General features: G+C 43.0%; 1 protein-coding gene across 1 annotated transcript in view; it reads left to right on the forward strand.

The window, feature by feature from the left end:
• The first annotated feature begins 15,840 nt into the window (after positions 1-15,840).
• CCL28 (C-C motif chemokine ligand 28) overlaps positions 15,841-21,002 on the forward strand; it is a 30,523-nt gene continuing 25,361 nt past the window's right edge. The window contains exon 1 of the mRNA XM_025867323.2: positions 15,841-16,563. Within this exon, the coding sequence (XP_025723108.2) occupies positions 16,500-16,563 (64 nt within the window). The 5' untranslated portion in view covers positions 15,841-16,499. The remainder of the gene's footprint in view (positions 16,564-21,002) is intronic.

A 21,002-nucleotide genomic window follows, 5' to 3' on the forward strand; every position in this document is an offset into this window, starting at 1 on the left:
GTATCCTCACCTCCTTTCTTCAACTTAGGCAGCCACCATCACTATCTCCAATCAGGCGGACACTCCCTGGCTCCTTTTTCTTTTGACAATTACTTAGTTTTTCCCATTTTCCCAACTAAAGAGGAGAGGAAATAGGGGCTGTTCTGGTCCTTGCTCATTACTGTCATGGCTAAACCTTTTATCTACCATAGTTCTCAGTTTCTTTCATTTGGTATCCCAATATATTACTCATTCTCAATCTTTACCTTCACAGACTATCCTCCAAGACTCACTTTCACCTTCTTTGATGATCTAAACACCTGGATCTCTTTTTTCCTTTTATTCCAACCCTTAATTTTATCCTCAGTCGTCAGATGACTCACCTGAATATTCCCTTCTTTAACCACTGACTCATCACCACATCACATCAGCCATGAACCAGTACAACAGTCCTCTGTACCTCTTTGGAGGACACTGCTCACTGCTGAGATCTCAAACATTGTTTACTTTTTCTAGACCAGTGGTTCTCAAACTCTAACATACATCAGAATCACCTGTAAGACTTGTTAGAACAGGGATTGCTTGAGATCTGCCTCCAGAGTTTTGACTCCGTAGGTTCCAAGAATTTGCATTTCTAACAAGTTCCCGGTTGATACTGTGAAAGGTGAAATGAAATGGGGTCACTTGTGTCAAGGGGTTTTAAAATGCAGCCGGGAGGCCATTAAGGAGGTGGGCCTTTTGCACATCCTCACTGATGGATCCATGAACTTTTGAACTGGGTCAGACTGCAAATATTCCAGGGACTCAGCCTGAACACCTGCAACTTGCTATAGTAAGAGACTTTGCTTAGTGATAGCCTTAGTAACCAATTATACTGGGTCAAGAGTAGCTTTCTGCCGTGAACACCAATAAAAAATTCTTTGTAAACAACCTATACAAACTTTACTTTTTTGCTTTAAAAACCTGACTTTGCTCTCTAATGGGACACTATTTGGGTTACTACCCAAATTTGTGTACCCCGAATTGCAATTCTTTGATCCCAAGTAAACGTTCCTTCTTAATTATTGCCTCCTGACAATTTTAGGTTGACCATAGGACGTAGCTGTTCAGGAACCCCACTTTAAGAACCATGACTGTAGACCCAACCTGTTTCTTTAACTTCATTCCCTTCCCTCCTCTTCCTTGAGCCAACTCTTTGCCTTATCGATACCTTTAATTTTTCCCAAGCTTCCTTTGCCCCCAGGTCCATCCAGTCCTGTGCTAGGTACATTTAACTCTGTTCCTGTCCTACCTGTGTGGTGCTGGAGGTCCCCGTGTACTGTTTCAGCGCCCCAGTGCCCAGCCACCCTCGTGTGTTCCTGTCCTACCTGTGTGGTGCTGGAGGTCCCCGTGTACTGTTTCAGCACCCCAGTGCCCAGCCACCCTCGTGTACCCTCCAATTAGCCAATCCGTATAATCCACATAGTCTGCTTTCCCCAGTTCCGCTTCAGGCCACATGTTTTGAAAGTTGTTACCAAGCCCTGCTGACTCGACCTGCCACCTGACTTCAACTGGGGATTTAATAATACTTTGCTCTCTACTGAACAATTTTTTTTCAAGTATGGAACAAGACAAGCCCCAGAATATCTGCCCCTATTAGATCCAGCCCCAAGCCAGGAAGCTCACAGCATTCCACTGATCTGAGAAATTCATATTGATATTCAATCTCCACAGTTACTTTGCACTTTGCATAAACCCAAGGCATTGCCACCTATGTCCCCTTGGCATTTCTTTACTTCCCAGGAATAATGATGCCAATTTAAGTGTTTCTGAGGCATTTTACCCTTTGCCTGACCTTGCAAGGAGTTTTTTGGCTTACATACCCAGCAGCATTAAGTAATGTTGCTTCAACATTTGGCAAGAGGAGGGGAATGTCAAATTCAAGCTCTAACACCCATTCTGATCCCCCTCAGTACTCTGTGTGAGCTTTCAAAGAAAGTACCCATCTGAATTCACACACCCTTTCTCATTATTTACTTATTATTATGAATATTTGAGAATCATTTCTCAAATATTCTTTTGACTTAATTCAAGCCCCACCCAGGTTCCCAGGTCAGCAACACTGGTGCCATGCACGCAACGTGGAAGGCAGAGAACATTTTCCGAAGATATCTGGGTGATGCTAAATAAAGTATAAATTGTGGGATAGTGGTTACATAACAGACCACATGCAGGTATAACATATCTAAATGACACAGGTCATACCTCACTACCCTCAGCTTTTGCACGAAGTCACAGGGAATGCTTGGAGCTTTATAGAGTATTCGTGAGAGACCCTGCTATAAGGACCTCATTGTGTGCTCTAGAGGCCCTGCTCTTCTTGGAGAACCGTGTGTAAATACTACCCTTCCAGCTTCCTGGACTGCCACGCTTTTTGCCCAGAGTCTGTAACAATCGTCCCTCAGTGCTGGGCCTGGTCTGGCCAGCAGAGACTCTAGTGTTTCTCTAGATGCTAAACAGATTGGCACAGGACCGCTCTTTGTCAATTTGGCTTCATGAAGGGTGTCATGTAGCCCAGGCCAATCCTTCTGGAAAGGGCTGTGCCATTTCTCAGGGGTGAGACCCAGAGCCAATCACTCTGCAAGCCCTCTGCTCCAATCTTCACCTATCAATCCAAGAGAGATGGGATTAAAATAAACCTCAGGGGAATCTTTGAAAGGGTAAAAATACTACAAAAGAGTGAGAAGAAGGAATGGAGAGAGATGGGAAGCCTGTCTACTTGGCCTGCTTAGGAGTTATAGGGTGCATGCCTGTGTGTGTCCCAAATTACTCTTCTTTTGCTTCTATAACAAATTACCATGAATTTAGTGGTTTAAAACAACATAAGTGTTACAGTTCTGCATGTCAGAAATCCAAAACAGGTCTCACTGGGTTAAAATCAAGGCATCAGCAGGGAGGTGTTCTATCTGAGTTCGTAGGTAAGAATCTGTTTCCTTGGCTCCTTCAGTGTCTAGATGGCTGCCTACATCCCTTGGCTAGTGACCCCCTTATTCTATCTTCAAAGCTAGCAATGGTAGGTCAGTTTTCTTCACATGTGTCTGATCTTTGCACTACCAAACTCTTACCATTGTCACCTCCCTCTCAGGCCACAGTTGGGAAGATTCTCGTATTCACAGATGCATGTGATTATCTTGAGCCCAGCTGGATAATCCAGGCAAAGTTCCCCATCTCAAGGTTATTTATCACATTTGCAAAGCCTCTTTTGCCATGGAGGGTAATCTATTCACTGGTCCCAGGGATTAAGATGTGGAGATCTTTGGGGTCCATTCTTCTGCTTATCCCTAGAGATTTTTAATTGTTGTTTTGTTGCTGGTGGTTTTGTTTGTTTAATATGAGCTGGCAGGACACCTCTCACATACTTAAGACTGCTCTTTTGAGTCCTGTGCACAGGACTGGAATCTAACCCTGATGTCTTTGGACAAGTCACATGTCCTTTTTGAGCCAATGAGGAATAGGCCAAATGCCTTCCAAGACTCTTTTCCTGCTCTAACTTTCTATAATCCCAGCTCCTTGTCCCAGTAATGGTGGGGCTCCTCGAGTTCTGGGGAGATAACCTCCAACTTGTCTTGCCAGAGTTAAGTTTGCTCTTGGGAAGATAATATCCTTCTTTTTTTCCTTTGCTATTGACACTATGGTTCTATTTGTCCTCTGTTTTCTCCATGTAGAACTGTTGAATCTTTGTATAAACTATTTCTCTATTCTCCATGAAAAAAAAGATTTAAATTCATAAAAGCCTAGGCCAATTAAACATCCATAGTTCATTTGGGTGAAAATGAATACAGTACTTGCCCTCATACAACACTGGTTCAGTTGGCCACTGAACAAGTGTTTGATGTTTCTACTCTGTAGCAGGCCTTGTATTAAGAAGTAATGTTCTGGGTGCCTGGGTGCCTTTGGCTCAGGTCATGATCCCAGGGTCCGGAATCGAGTCCCGCATCAGGTTCCTTGCTCAGCGGGAGTCTGCTTGAGAGTCTCCCTCTCCCTCTGCCCCTCCCCCTGTGCATTCTTTCTCTCTCTTTAAAATAAATAAATAAATCTTAAAAAAATTTAGTACACATTTGGGCATTTACCGTATGGTCAGTTAAAGTAGAATGCTCAGGTGAGGCAAGTGATAGCTTGGGATAGTAGCCCCAGGATATTGGTTATGGAGCAACCAGTGCAAAGATATGTTAACGAAAGGGATAGCACTTTCTCATCACCAGAAGTTCAAATGGGAATTAATCTTGGGGTGCTGAACCAACAATGGCCCTTACCTTTCTCCCCACCCTTACCGTTAACTGAGTAGCAATACCTGGGCGGAGGAGATAAGGACAGGAATGCAAATCTGCATGTCACCACAAGGCACCTGTGAGGATCGAGACGTGATTATTTCCATAGAGAGGTGCCAGAGTGGAGCATGGGGTGAAGGTGTGATATGGGGAGAAGGCTACTGAAAGGGAGGCAGAAGCAGGAAGAGATAGGAGATGATGCCTGCCTGAGGGATCCCTCTGAAGGCCCAGGGAGAAGTGCCTTCAGGAGGCTCAAGGGATTAAGAAGGCTTTGTCCTAGAGAAAGAATAGCTCACACAGTGTGTGTTCACTTTGAAGAAAAATGTGAGGAAGTATCAGGAAGATTGATTGATAGATTAGTTACTCAGAGGTTACCAAACTTTCTTGGCTTACAGTTGGTGTTCTTAATGTCAGTGATTTTTTCACCATACCACTAGGTCAAAAGAAATACCAAGTAGCTCTGGTTATTTAGGTTGATCCAAATGACTTAATAGTAGTAGTTGGGTGGTGTCCAACAGACATCTGTTGTTTCCCTCAATAATTTAGAATATCCCACAACACCCCTAAGAGTTCATCCCAGCACCCCAGGGTGCCTTGACACACAGTTTAGGATCTTCCTTACTAATTTGAATGCAATGGCAGCCTTCTTTCTGAGGGCTTGGGTGCTGGGAACCATCAGTCCCAGACAAGACAAAGATCCAGCTGGAGACCGGTAAGGGTGGTTGTCTGCATTTGGCCCACTGGAGAGAGTAACAAAAGACTCACCCTGAGGAACAGAAAAGGATGGACCCTACCATAGGAATTAATATTGAAATTGTTGTTTCTCTTTCTCTCTTCCTCCACCAGCTTGGGTTTCTTGAGGGCAGTCATTGTCTGCATCTCTTCCCTAGGGCTGTGCTCAGTGCAAGGGGGAAACTCGAACATTCCACTGAATAGATAAATGACTGGATGGTTATATTTACTTCATCCTTCCCTATTTTCTTAGAAGATAAGAGCTGACATGTCCTAGATAGTCCTACCTCAGGCATCTTCCCTGAAATGTCAGCCAAAAGAAAGAAAACGTAATTATTCAGGTTCAAAGCCAGCAGCAAAGACCTGATAAGAGCTTAAAATTTCATTTGTTCTCCACCCTGAGGGAAATGTAAGGGGGAAAGGTGATCTAGGAGTATAAAAACAGGAAAAAGAAAGACATTACTGTTTTATTATTTAAGATTTTGGGGCCTTTTTCTTGATGCTTCTGAAGAAAAGAATAGCTAAATTATTGGGATGGTTTGAGTACAGACTGGCTCTGAGATGGAGGACTCAATTGATCAATCTTTTGTGGAAGATTGACAGCAATATTTTAGGTCCTCATGTTCTTTTAGAACCTTGCCACTCACCACTGAGAGTTGAAGTCTATTTCCCCTGCCCTTCAACACGGGTAGGACTTTTTGACTATCCAGATGAATCGAATGCAGTAGAAGTGAACCAGTATAAATTCCAAGATAGGTCATCAAGGGCAATACAGCTTCTCCCCGGCTCACTCACTCATGGGGTGCTCGCCCTTGGAAACCCACCACCATGCTGTGCGGAAGGCAAACCCGTCACACGGAGAGGCCCACGTAAGGAACAACTAAGGTTCCCGACCTACAGCCAGAGTCAACTGCTTGTACAGGAGTGAGTGAGCCCCTCCAGATGATTCTAACTTACAGCCTCGAACCACTCAGGGTGATGCTGAGTGGAGCAGGTGTGAGCCATACCCTGCCTGAAAAGTAGACTCATGAGCAAACCAAGTGCTGCGGTACTTTAAGCTACAAATGTTGGCATATTTGTTGCTTAGTCTCAGGTATTGGAACATTAAACTCTTTTTTATCACTGTCTGTATTTGCCAGATGTATGCAGAGGGTAGCAAGAAACACAACCCTGGATATAGACCGCCTGGCTTGCATTGCTAGCGCCATCACTTATAAGCTCTATGACCCTGGGAAACTATTTAAACTTATGCCTCTGTTTCCTTATCTGTAAAAGGGAGGAAGAATTCCAACTTCATAGGATTGTCCTGACCTAATATAAGCAAAATGTTTGAAACAGTGCCTACTACAGAATAAGCTCTACTTAAGTATTGGATACTATTGTGGTGGTGATGGTGGTTTTATAGTTGGTCATATTGGTGTGGTAGGCAGAATTCTAAGAAGAGCCTGGGGACTCAGGCTTCCTGGTATCCACACCACTGTACAATACCCTTGACTTGAGTGCAGGTGGGACCTGTGAGTTGCTTCTAACCGATAGAATGTGGCAATGATGAAGGAATTTTGCAGATCTAATTGAAGTCCTTAAAGTTGACTTCAAGTTAATCAAAGATGCGATTATCCTGGGTTGGCCTGATCTAATCAGGTGAGCTCTTTAAAAGAGGATCTGGAGATCAGAGATTCTCCTGCTGACCATGAAGAAGAAGCCACCATGAGTTCAGCTGCAAGGCAATGAATGCCAACTACCCCATGGGCTCGGAAAGGAGCCTGAGCCTCAGATGAGACTGGGGCCCTGGCTGATACTTTGATGGCAGCCTGGTGAGATCCTGGCCAGACGATCCGGTTGGGTCACACTTGACCCCTGACGCATGGAAACTGCGAGCTAATAAAGAAACATGTTTTAAGCCACTAAGTTGGTGCTAATTTGTTATTCAGCAATAGAAAACTAATGTACTTAATAAAAATTCAAACAATAAAAAAGTATATAAAATGAAAAGGAGATTTGTCTACCACCTCAGACCTTTACCCTTCACAGGGGCAACTGCTAATAAGAACTTGTGCTTCATCGTTCCAGAAATCTATGTATATACAAGCACGTGCATGCATCTGTGTGTTGTGTGTAGGTATGTAGTGAGACTCTTTGTCAAAGGATATCTTCATTTTAAATTGACATATATTGCCAAATTAATGTCCTAAGACTTTGCACCAATTTACACTCCTACTACCTACATATGAGTCAACACTTGCTAACACCATGTAACATGAAACACTTTACTCTTTGCCAGGCTTTGCAGGTGAAAAATGTGTCTCATTTTGTTGTTTTTATGGGTGTTTAAGCAATTTTGAATAATGTCAAGCATTAAGAAAATGTGTATAAGCCTTTTTATTTCTGTGAACTACATGTTCATATCCATAGCCCATTTTCCCATTGGGTCACTGGCCTCTTATTGATATACAAGATCTCTTTATATAATAGCCCTTTGTCTGTTGTCTATTGTCTTACAAATGTCCTCTTTCCCACACACTAGTGGTTTTTTTTTTTAAGATTTTTGTTTATTTATTCATTTAAGTAATCTCTACACCCAATGTGGGGCTCAAACTCATAACCCTGGGATCAAGAGTTGCATGCTCTTCTGACTGAGCCAGCCAGGCGACCCCTCCCACACACAACCTTTTGTCATTTGTCTTTTATTGGGTTTTATTTTTCCATTATGGAATTTCACTTTTTTGTACAAACTTTTCATTCTTTTCTTTTTGGTTTCTGAGTCTTGTTTTATGCTTATAAAGTCCTTCCCTGCCCCAAAACTTGAAAAAAAAAATCTGCAATATTTCCTTTGGATACTTTTATATTTTACTTTATTTTACTTTTTAAAGATTTTATTTATTTATTTGACAGAGACACAGCGAGAGAGGGAACACAAGCAGGGGGAGCGGGAGAGGAAGAAGCAGGCTTCCTGCTGAGCAGGGAGCCCGATGCGGGGCTCGATCCCAGGACCCTGGGATCATGACCTGAGCCGAAGGCAGACGCTTAACGACTGAGCCACCCAGGCCCCCTGGATACTTTTATATTTTAATTCTTTACATTAGATATTTAATACATCTGAAATTTAAAGCTTCAACTTAATTTTCTTCCACGTGGTTAACCAGTAGTTTCAAAACGTTCATTGAATAATCCACAGTTTGCCCTGATGTAAAATGCTAACTTTATTATATATTAAATTCTCACAAGCATTTTATACACACCACACACACACACACACACACAGTATATTTTAACATCCAGAAAGGCTAGTTACCCACCACTGCTCTCCTTTTTAAGATTTTCCTGGGGGCATTCTTTTTGTTTTTATTAGATTGAGATAGTATTCTGCTCTATGATTCCCAATTTAGTGACTAATCTAGTCAAGTCACCTAACTTCTGTGCCTCAGTATACTATAAAACTGATAACAATGATATTGGAATGAATTGGGATTGTGTACATATCTGGAAAGCATGAATGCTAAAAAAAACAGTTACACGTTCAAGTCTGAAAAGGAAACTAAAATGTTAACCAGGAATAAGAAATTCAGTGCAAGGGAAATTCCCTACTTTGGCTGTAGGTTCAAACTCTGTTCTCACTGATTAGTCCTGCGTTTTTTTCTTCCCTGTTTACTTTGGCATATCTGATGCCCCACCCTATCACACGTTTAACTACAGAGTGTAAATCATGAAACCACAGCCTGGCTTGGCTCTCCTAGAAGCCACCTCGGCTGGAAGATGTTCTAGTTTCTAAAGAAAACAGATTTCTGAAATATCACACACACACACACACACACACACACACTCACTCACTCACTGCCCTTGGTCCTAGTTTCAAGCCTATAAATCTTCTGATGACATATACTTTTATCACTAATCATCCTCCATGCTGTAAGGAAAACTCCTATGTCTAATTTTTTTGTTTTCTATATGGCATAGAAAACAATTCCTTCTGAGAAACGAACATTTAAAATATTATTACGAATTAGGCTATAGATACTCAGAAAAGAACAAAAGTACCAATTGTAGACTTCTGTGGCCACACTGGCAAGATTTTGCCCATATAGTGAAGTCCTGCTTATTTGAATAATCCAATTCCTTATTCATTCAACAAACTAAGCCTCTAGTATTTGTTGAGCACTGAACCAGGCACTGGGCTAGAATGATGAATAAAATACAAGTCCTGCCCTCACTGAGCCCTACTCTGCTGGAGGATAGAGGCACACACATAGGTGTTTACAATACGGTGAGATAACTTGGCAATGTATATTAAAAAGTGATTTAAATGGGCATACCCGGGGCGTCTGGGTGGCTCAGTTGGTTGAGCAGCTGCCTTCGGCTCAAGTCATGATCTCAGGGTCCTGGGATTGAGCCCCGCGTCAGGCTCCCTGCTTGGCAGGAATCCTGCTTCTCCCTCTCCCTCTGCTGCTCCCCCACTTGTACTCTCTCGCTCTCTCTCACTCAAATAAATAAATACATCTAAAAAAATAAATGAGCATACCCTTTGAGAAGTTCCATTTCTAAGAATTTCCTTAAGAAAATATGAGATGAATGAACAAAGTACATAGGGCCAATTATTATTGCATCTCCATAATAGTAATAAACACCAGAAAGGTACCATAACCAAACTACCTAAATAGCCAGCATTTGGGGAAAATCAAGGAAATAAATTATAGCAAAACCACATGATTGAATACTATTAAACCACTGCAAGAAAAAAAAATTACAGCTCTATAAGTATGGCTATAGAGGACTATTCCTGATCTGTTAACTAAAAATAAATCTCACAAAATACGAAGTGTTATATGACTCTATTTTTGTAAGAATAAAATATACTACTTAGAGACCAATGAAAAATATCTAAGAGGACATACATCCAAATGTTAAAGAGTTCATATTTGATGCACTACTTGGTTATGAATGATTTTTATATTTTCATACAATAGATTGTTACATATATAATTATATATTAACATAAAAATGATATTTTATATCGATATAAGTATTTTACAAAGAACTTTATTTTTTTTAAAGATTTTATTTATTTATTTGACAGAGAGATATAGCGAGAGAGGGAACACAAGCAGGGGGAGTGGGAGAGGGAGAAGCAGGCTTCCTGCCGAGCAGGAAGCCCAACATGGGGTTCGATCCCAGGACCCCAGGATCATGACCCAAGCTGAAGGCAGACGCTTAACAACCGAGCCACCCAGGCCCCAAGAACATTAAGTCAGAACAAAAGTTTATAAAAACATAGGTGTTGAGTACAGTAACAGTGATTAAACAGGCATTCTTTCACAAACATGAGTGAAACTTCTATGTGTCTGGCCTGGAGCTGCACTTGAGGGAGGCAAAGCTAACTGCAACTTTCCTGCTCTCAAGGTGCAGCCTGGAAGACTAGGGGTAAGAAAGCAAACAAGGAGGGCAGGAAGATTCACAGAGTGACATTGGAGCTGTGCCTTAAAGAATGAGGAGTTTTCTAGATGGGATGAAAGAGAATGGGAGAGGATGCTTGTTCCAGGCAAGGGGAACGAGATCAGAGAAGAAACAGGAAAATCAGGGTTGCTGTGGACAGTTGTTCAGTTTGTGCACTGTGGAAGGCAACCTGCTGAGAAAGGACTAGGGGGTGAAAATACAGGGTGTTTGCATGTTTGCTTGCCAAGTCATACACCCTAGTTCCATTTTCCCAGAGGAAGGGGCACACCCTCCCCTTTTTTAATAGAGAAAAGGAGCTTTTTTTTTTTTAAGATTTTATTTATTTGAGAGAGAGGGAGCACAAGTGGGCAGGGGCAGAAGAAGAGAGAGAAGCAGACTCCCCACTGAGTAGGGAGCCTGACATGGGGCTCCATCCCAGGACCCTGAGATCATGACCTGAGCTGAAGGCAGACGCTTAATTGACTGAGCACCCAGGTGCCCTGAGCAACGGAGCTTTTGTTTCTGCAAGTACCTTCTGCTTGTCTCGCTATGGGTCCACCCAGAAAGGGACACCTTTTTCTATTTACACGAGGTGCACTGAGGGGGTCATAGGCCTTGCACAAGGAAGTCTTTAAATCCTGACTTGGGAAAGAGACCAGAGGACAGAAGCGCCCTGCCATGTGATCTCCAGAACCATTTTAAAGCACATAATTTGCTTTATATCATCAGAGCTATCATTGCAGGACACTGGAAAACTGTACAAAGTACTAGAGAAAAACATGTAGGTAAAATTTTCAGCCTCGCCTGAGTATGTATCAAAAGCCTTTCAAATAACTATAGCCTTTAACTATGCAGTCCTGCTTTTCAAAATTTATTCTGAAGAATCAGCATAAAGGTTTGAATTATAGAAGTGATCCGATGAGGAATTATTGATGATAGTGGGGAAAAAATCCACAATCTAAAAGTTCAGTATTAAGAGGTGGGTTCGATAAAATACAATACCCCCGAATCATGAAATACTAAACTATGCAACAGTTAAAAAGACTGGGTGGTTCAGTCGGTTAAGTGTCTGACTCGATCTCAGCTCAGGTCTTGATCTCAGGGTCATGAGTTCAAGCCCTGCATTGGGCTCCATCCTGGGCATGGAGCCTACTTAAAAAAAAAAAAAAAAAAGCATCTTTTCAAGCTGGTTCATTTCCAGACTGGGTAAAACATCCCTGCTCCGAGTACCCTAAGCACTTGCCTGTATTGGCACTTAGCAGACTATTGTTATGGCTTGCTTAATAATCCGGTCCTCCCTGGGGCACCTGGGTGGCTCAGTCATTGGGCGTCTGCCTTCAGCTCCGGTCATGATCCCAGGGTCCTGGGATCGAACCCCGTGTCGGGCTCCCTGCTCAGCCAGAAGCCTGCTTTTCCCTCTCCCACTCCCCCTGCTTGTGTCCCCTCTCTTGCTCTCTCTTTCTGTCAAATAAATAAAATATTTAAAAAATAAATAAAAAATAAATAATCCGGTCCTCCCTGTGCTAGGGACCATGGCCCCTTTGCCATCTGTCTAACACAACATCTTGCACATAGGAGAGTCCTGGTAAAGGTTTATCCAATGTATGAATGACTAGATCTTCATAGAAAACTGGAAGGATATGCACCAACAGGTTAAGAAAGCTTATTTCTGGATATCTAAGTATTTTTCTTCCTTATACTTTTTTACAAGCTCCAAATTTTCTACAATGGACCTAATATCATTCTGTAGTCAGAAAAGATAGCATACAATTACTAAACATTGTAACTCAGAGCCTGCCATGAAATACTTGGAGCCCAGTTTTTTGTTTTTAAAGATTTTATTTATTTATTTGACTGAGCCATCCAGGTGCCCCTGGAGCCCAGTTTTTAATATGAGCTCCCTGTTAGGCTCTGCCCTGTTTCATCAAATCCATTATTTGCAAATCAGAACTCAAATAACACATATATTAAAAGGTGATTTTTCTCAACACCAGAAGATTCATGGAAGGGGGTCCATTAAATTGTAAATTCTTCTAAGACATGTTGACATCATTTCCTTTTTTTTTTTAAGATTTTATTTATTTATTTGACAGAGAGAGAAAATAAGCAGGGGGAGCGGCAGAGGGAGAGGGGGAAGCAGGCTCCCCACTGGGCAGGGAACCCGATGCGGGTCTCCATCCCAGGACCCTGGGATCATGACCTGAGCTGAAGGCAGGCGCTTAACTGGCTGAGCCACCCAGGTGCCCCTGACACCATTTTCAAAATAGTCCATCTATCTACTTATTTTCAAGACAAATCTTCAAGGGAAGTTCACTGGCTTAATTTTATTTTGTGAAAGCTACTGTTTAGAAATCTTCATCCTCCTAATCCACTGGTCATTTTACCTAGAGCATGGATGGTATCAAGTATTTTTATGAAAGTCTGAGGTTTATACTTTCTTTAAGGTGAAATGATTTGCTTTTTCCTGGTAAAATTCAAAAGAGAATTTTTTTTAAGATTTTATTTATTTATTTGAGAGAGAGAGAGAGAGAGAGCATGAGAGGGGAGAGGGTCAGAGGGAGAAGCACACTCCCCGTTCAGCAGGGAGCCCGATGTGACTCGATCCCGGGACTCCAGGATCATAACCTGAGCCGAAGGCAGTCGCTTAACCAACTGAGCCACCCCGGCGCCCTAAAAGAGAATTTTTTTAAAGTTTGCATCCTGGCATCCTTAGCCAGGGATGTTTCACAATGGAAAGCACAAAACCATAATAGTTTTAGGTTGTCCTCAAACTGTTTCATTCTATGGCTCTACCCTCCAACTATCCCCTAGGTACTAAAGGCACACATTTCCCAGGCTTCTCCTCATTTGGTTTTGTAGAAGCTCCAAACCCAGATAAAAATATTTGAATAATCAAAGTTGTTCTGATCTCACTCTTTTTTTTTTTAATAGATCTTATTTATTTATTTGAGAGAGAGAGATCGCCCGAGAAAGGGAGACCATGAGCAGGGGGGACGGGCAGAGGGGAGAGGGAGAGGGAGAAGCAAACTCCCCACTGGGGCAGAGGGGAGGGGAAGAGGGAGCAGCAGACTCCCCACTGGGGCAGAGGGGAGGGGGAGAGGGAGCAGCAGACTCCCCACTGGGGCAGAGGGGAGGGGGAGAGGGAGCAGCAGACTCCCCGCCGAGCAGGGAGTCCAAAGCAGGACTTGATCCCAGGACCCTGGGATCATGGCCTGAACCGAGACAGACGCTAAACTGACTGATCCACCCAGGCGCCCCTGATCTCACTCTTTTGAGGCCCCTTCCTAGTTAATTCTGTTCTGTGTCTGCCTAGTGAACATCCTGTCACACACAGACACACGTACCCCATAACTGTAGCTTGCACCGTGTACTCCCCAGGCAAAAATTCCATCCTTCCATTTGCCCTCACTCCAATCAAACTGATCTGCCCAGCATGCCTCTCATTCTTGTTACATAACAATACAGCATAAGGTTTTCCAGTGGTTTATTGGTTCTTGCTGGTGGGTGTCAGGCTTGCCTTTTAACAGCAGGCTGACATAACAGCCTTGCCCCAAGGCTGTCCTTCTAATAATCGTGCTAATTTCAGGAGTCGTGCCTGTCTGCCATACCACCATCTCATTGCAGTCCCCCCCCCCCCGGGAAGAAGTGGGAAGGAGAGGGAAAATGCTAACCATCTGAGACAACTCAAGGAGGGGCCCCATTGTTGTCCAAGAGTTTGCATTTCTGTCCCTATGCCTTCTTCCTGGCAGGCCCTTGGTGACATTCCGTATCAGAAGAGCAGGCATGTGGTGAAATGGAAACTGTCCCATCAAATAGAGAAGCAAATAAGAACACAAGGGTAAGTACATTGAGCCCAGCCTTCCTGTTGGATTAAAAATCTCTCTGGGTTATCCGTTAGTCACCCTTCATTTTATCTGAACAGAGGCTTTTTTCTACTGTGGAGAAGCAGGTCACCTCTGCAGGTTCTCTGTGCTCTATTACCTAGACCTGTGGAAGCGTCCCCTTGTTTGGTGGCAGAGTCTGGAACTGCTGCTCGGCGGGACTGGGTCATTCAGGCCGCCACCTTTGCCTAGACCCACGTACTCCAAAGCTCCCTTTTCCTAGTTTATTATAACTCCAGTCCTTTTTCTTTTTAATTTGCTTCTCTTTCTTTTTAAAAATTTGTATTTATTTTTTAAATTGAAGTATAATTAACCTTCAGTGTTATATTAGTCTCAGGTGTACAGAATGTTTCTCAAGAATTCTGTACATTACTCAGTGCTCATCATGGTAAGTGTGCTCTTAATCCCCATCACCTATTTCACCCACCTCCTTAACCACCACCCCTTTGGTAACCACCAGTTCTCTGTATTTTAAGAGTCTGGTTTTTTGTTTGTCTCTTATTTTCTTTGTTTGTTTCATAAATTCTACACCTGAGTGAAATCATATGGTATTTGTCTTTCTCTGACTGATTTATTTCATTTAGCATTATACCCTCTGGATCCATCCATGTTGTTGCAAATGGCAAGATTTCATCCTTTTTTATGGTTGTTCTTGATGGTGAAATTGGAGCTTGTTTAAGTAATCTTGACAGCTGGAGGGACAATTCTGACCTCTAGCTCTTGACCTTACAAAGCAACTGCCCAACGCAAATATAATGTAAGCTACATATGTGACTTAAAATTTTGAGTAGTCATATAAAAAAAGTAAAAAGAAACAAGTGAAGTTAATTTTAATAGTATTTTATTCAACTCAATATATCCAAATACATTTATACCCAATTACATTTCAGCATGTAATCAATATGAAAATTATTTATGAAATATTTTATATTTTTTGTACTAAGTCTTTGAAATCTGGGTGTGTATTTTGTGTTCACAGTGCATCTGAATTTGGACTAGCATATTTCAAATGCCCAGGGGTCACATATGGACAAAGGCTACTGCATGAAACGGCAATTATAGAGGAAGTATGGCAGGATTTTGGAGATTGTCCAGCCTGACTCCTTATTTACAGAAAAGTTAAGTACATACTCTGAAGTTATGCAACCAGTTTGTAAAAAAGGCGGGATTAGAAGCCAATTATCCTCACCCTACCCTATAGTCTTATTCTCAAAGCTGATTAGCAGCAAAGCTGGACTAGAACCCGAACCTCCTTAGGCCTGCTCACACCTGCTCTGGACCTCTCTTTTCTACCAGGCAGGCCTAGAGGGAAGAAGCCTTTACACCTGTCTTACTTTCCTCCTAAATAGACTAACAGCTCCACTTGGAAACAATCTGGCTGTAAACCAAGACCAGAGTGGGGTTGAATTTTTCCATATCTTTCCACCAGATAATGTTTTTTTATGACTTGTCACCCTTGTCCCCGAAACCAGAAACTCTTAGTTTCACCAAGCTACTTAAAAAACTCTGATTCCGGGCGCCTGGGTGGCTCAGTTGGTTAAGCGACTGCCTTCGGCTCGGGTCATGATCCTGGAGTCCCGGGATCGAGTCCCACATCGGGCTCCCTGCTCAGCAGGGAGTCTGCTTCTCCCTCTGACCCTCTTCTGTCTCGTGCTCTCTATCTCTCATTCTCTCTCTCAAATAAATAAATAAAATCTTTAAAAAACAAAACAAAAAACTCTGATTCCTTTAGGCAATGGTTCTCAATAGAGGTGTCCATCAGAATCACCTATGGAGCTTCAAAATGATTCAAATGACTGGTCCCCCGCTCCAAATCCTGATGTATAGGTTTGTGGAGGAAGTCAAGTAGATCACTATTTTTTAATGGTTCCCAAGTGATTCTGATGCACACCCCCAACTCACAATGACCTCACCAACTGCCAAATCCCTGCTGATGTTGCCAGACCCTCAGGTGTCTGACATTGTTGACCTTGCCAGACCAGACAGGTCGGGTCTTAAGAAAGAACCTGGTCTCAAGGAAAGAAACATGAGATAGGTACCCCAGCACCTCCGGGGGCGGGGCTTCCTGCTTCCTTTTCCTCCACACGCTCTGCTCCCAAGGCCACCTCCAGCCTCATTTCCTGATTCTCCAGCCTCAGCTGCAGTGCAGCCCCAGCTGGTGAGGAAGGCAGGAATGTGGCAGACAGGACTCGCTCTCATGGCCTTGGCTGCCTGTGTGGCCCTTCCCTCCTCGGAAGGTGAGTGGGGGCGCTGCCTCCCAAGTTGGAGCTGGAAGGAGTGAGGTGCTGGAGGCAATTTGGGGCAGGAAGTTCGATCTCTTCAGGTAGGAATTTCCAATTATCTACAAGAGAGCGGCATAGGTTTAAGTTCCTGATCTTCTAGAAGGACGGAACCTCATTTGAACAGGCATATTAGTAATTTGCCACGTGGAGGATGAGATCCTTCCATACAGCAACTTTAAGCTGTTTCCTTTTCTGACAACAGTGTCTTAGAAAACCCCCAGGGAGAGGTTGGAGGAAAGCTCTGTCTCCCCCCTCATCCTAGCCTGCTACACTGGATACAAGTGTGCATGTTCCTACAGGAAAGACAGACTTGACCTTCGGGGTTAGAGGTTTGGTAAGCAACAAAGTCAGCCCTGTGGATGCTGCAAACCAAAACTTCAATCGGACATTGAAAAAGGGATGCAGGAGAGGGGCAGCTGGGTGACTCAGTCGGTTAAGCCTCTGACTCTTGATTTTGGCTCAGGTTATGGTCTTGGGGTCTTGGGGTTGTGTGATTGAGCCCCGCTTGGGTCTCTGTGCTCAGCCGCGCATCTGCTTCTCTCCCTCTCCCTCTGCCCCCTTCCACTGCCTTCTCTCTCTCTCTCTCTCTCTAAAATAAATAAGTGGGTCGTGGGGCACCTGGGTGGCTCAATTGGTTAAGCATCTGCGTTCGGCTCAGGTCATGATTCCAGGGTCCTGGGATGGAGCCCCACGTCAGGCTCCCTGCTCAGTGGGGAGCCTGCTTCCCTCTCTCCTCCCTGCTCCTGCTCTCTCGCTATCTCTGTCTCTCTCTCCAATAAATAAATAAAATTTAAAAAATAAAATAAATAAATGGGTCTTTATAAAAAAAGGGATGCAGGATAGAGGAGATCGAACCATATAAATTATATCAAAGAGAACTTAATTTGTGAATTGCTAGCATATATATGGAGATTATAACTGCATTTGGACCAGAGGCAATGTTTTCTACTGTACTTAGGAAAACCTAAACATAAGGACTTATTACTTGACTGATTTGACTGTTATCCCCTTTATTCTGAATAGATTCTCTAAATCCAGAACAGAGGTGAAATATAAGTTTTGTTTGGTCTGCTTTTGAAAACATTAAGCCAACATTTAAAAACTGACAGATTTCATGTACACATTCTCATACAGACACACAAACTGGATTTTTTAAAGCTTCTCTTGAAAAATCACAGCTGGCCACAAGGGTTCCATGTTCCCTGGCAAAAACTGGCTGGAGCAGAATAGCCTCTGTCCTTCTCTGAAGTTGGCTCTCATCCTATTAACTGCCTGGTTCCTACAGGTATTTGTTTAGGGGCCCCAGTATAGTGCACCAATGTACTGGGTTTTATATGACTGAGCATGGGAAAAAAATCTGGGTGATCTCTTCTTCACTTCTTTCAATCTGTCTTATTAAGACAAAGACGCCAGTGTGTCATCTTATATGTTTCTGTAAAATTTTTTCAGAAAAAGTCACCATGGAAGTTTTAGGATTCACTTTCACCGTCTCTCAAAGGTTTACCTGCTAAGGCTTTAGTCCTAGTTTTGGCAGTACAAATTTAATTTTTTTCACAGAAAACTTTTAAATAAAAGTGTATGTTTCTCCCTTCCGCTTCCTGACCTGGTTCCAACTGTCCTCGCAGCAGCCCCCCTCCGGGCGGGGAGGGAGAGAAGGGCGGGGGAGGTGGGGGATGTCCCCGCCGCACCCAGGACCCAGGGCCAAGCTTCGCGGGGGACCCAGTCCTGGCAGAGAGGGCGGGACCGCAAAACACAGAGGGGTTCGAAAAAGGAACGGCCGGTGATGGTAAGAAAGAAAGAGCACCGAGGAGACCCCGCGGTGGCCTTCTGGGCTATTCCCAGGGTTTTTTTTTTTTTTTCCTAAGGCAGTTTGGGCCACCGGAAAATCACAGTGTCCTCTGCCATTTAAAAATAAGCAATGCCTGAGAGCAGCTGTGGAACCGAGAGGGGCAACCAGCTGCTTTCCAGAAAAGACTTCCGCGGACTACCTCTGTGTCCTGCGCGCCCTGTGGGAGGCTCTAAGGGATTCCGGCCTGGGAGGGGGAGGGAGGCAGGGAGGGAGGCATACTGAGCAGGGCAGGGAAGGAGGAATAGGTAGCTTTGGCAGTCGTCACAGGCTGGGGCTGGGGACCTGGAAGTGGTCTGTGCCCGCTGGAGACTTTGAGAACTACATTTTGTTCTTACAGGCATCAACCGTTCCATTATCTTACTGTTGCCGTAAACGACCATTTTAATGTTAGGGCTCAGTAATTGGCATTCTCAAAGTGTTGTGCATATATCAGGAAGCAGTTGACTTACCTGTAATTAAAAGGCTTGGATTCCACCAAAGGTAGGAGGGCAAGCTCTCTAGCTGCTGACGTGGCTGCTGGCTCCCAGAACTCATTGCTGAGTCCATAAAAATATCTATCATCCATCCTCAGTGGCCCTGAGCCAGATGATTCAAAGCTGCAATCTGGGGCTTTGTGGGCCTGGAGTTTTTACTCTGTACATGGAGACTAAGGCTCCGCTTGTCTCTGGCAGATGCAAGCTGGCGGATTTTGCTTCAGAACCCAAACGGACTTCTGACAACCTATTTTGTCAGAGTAGGATGGCTCCTCCTTACACAGACTCTTGCTAGGGACTTGCTGCTGGCATCTTTTTTTTTTTTTTTTTTAAGATTTTATTTATTTATTTGAGAGAGGGAGAGAGAACGAGCAGGGGGGGAGGCAGAGGGAGAGGGAGAAACAGAATCCCCGCTGAGCAGGGAGCCCCGACTGGGGCTCAATCCCAGGACCCCGGGATCATGACCTGAGCCAAAGCCAGGAGTCACCCATTCAACTGACTGAGCCACCTCGGCGCCCCCAGGGGTTTTTTAAATGTCCTGTCTATGTCTGGAAAAGCAGAATGATATAACAGCAGTCTTCTCAAATCTGAGTCGTATATGGGCCCCTTTAAAGGAAAACATTCTTTTTTTACTCTCAATGATGACCTTTATATTATTTTACTATGTTACTTGATATATAAACATGAAACCAATTATGAACACCCAAATAAATTTAAATTTTAAATAAAAACACAGCTACAAAGCCAAGAATATGTCAATGTAATAATATTAATTTAAATTAATAGTTAATGTTTGGCCAAAACTTACATCATCATTCCAAACATGAATATAGCACTGATTCTTAAGATGCAAATTTTGAGTTTTATGTGCATATACTACCGTGTTCAGAATGAGAAGTGCTTTTTCCCCACGACTTTTTTGTTTGAACCACAATGATATAACTGAGTCCTCCCTTAATATGAATGCATTATGAAATTCTAGTCTGTTCTTTTCTGACTGACCTGGGACAATTAAGGTAGGGTCTCACTTGCTAACAACATTAGCATAAACAAGCAAAATTCAAATGTCCTGAAAGTACTCTTTTAAGATGGTCTTCCAGAAGATCCAGAACATGTCTATTTAAAGATTATGAGTGAGATGACATACTAAGATTTAGGAATTGTCTGTAGAGCTCATGAACCCTGAGAACACACCCAGAGGCCCCCTCCTATGAAACCCAGTTTGAGAAACACTGGCAAGACTGGGAAGAGTCACTTTGGACTCCAAAAAGCCAAGTCAAAATTCTAAATACATGAACTTGAGAAATTATTTAATCGTTCTGAGCCCATTTTCTTAATGGTAAAACAGGAATAATAATGCCTCTCTTACCTAGTTATTTTCATGATTAAATGAAGTAACATAAGGAAAGTGTTTGGCATAGAGGACGTGCTCAATAATAGTTTCCAGGGCGCCTGGGGGGCTCAGTAGGTTAAGTGTCTGCCTTTGGCTCAGGTCATGATCCCAGGGTCCTGGGATCGAGCCCCACATCAGGCTCCCCATTCAGCGGGGAGTCCGCTTCTCCCTCTCCCTCTGCTCCTCCCCCTGCTTGTGTGCTCTGTCAAATAAATAAATAAAATATTAAAAAAAATAATAATCTGTTTCCTTCCCTTTCCTCTCACCAGGTTCTATCACCAACTTTTTAGATTAAAATTATGAAAAGTCACAAAAATCAAAGAATTTAATTCCTAAAATTATAAAAAGTAACAAATAGTCTAAATTTTTAAAATAGAAAATATAGAATAAAAAATGTGAAAGTCCCCCTTCTCCATTCCTTTCATCCCTCTCCTCTATCCAGAGGTAATAACCCCTCTGGGTTCTCTGTATCCTTCCAGAACTCTCTCTATGCATTTGCAAATATGAACCCACACACATTAACACAGATTTTTGAAAACATGAAAAGGAAAACTATCTACACATTACCTATTTTCATTTAATTTTTTAAATTTTATTTTATTGTTATGTTAATCGCATTACATCATTAGTTTTTGATGTAGTATTCCATGATTCATTGTTTGCATATAACACCCAGTGC

The sequence above is a fragment of the Callorhinus ursinus genome, unplaced genomic scaffold, assembly GCF_003265705.2.
Source record: "Callorhinus ursinus isolate GAN/ISIS: 27379988/994484 unplaced genomic scaffold, GSC_fseal_2.0 scaffold3, whole genome shotgun sequence".
NCBI lineage: Eukaryota > Metazoa > Chordata > Mammalia > Carnivora > Otariidae > Callorhinus > Callorhinus ursinus.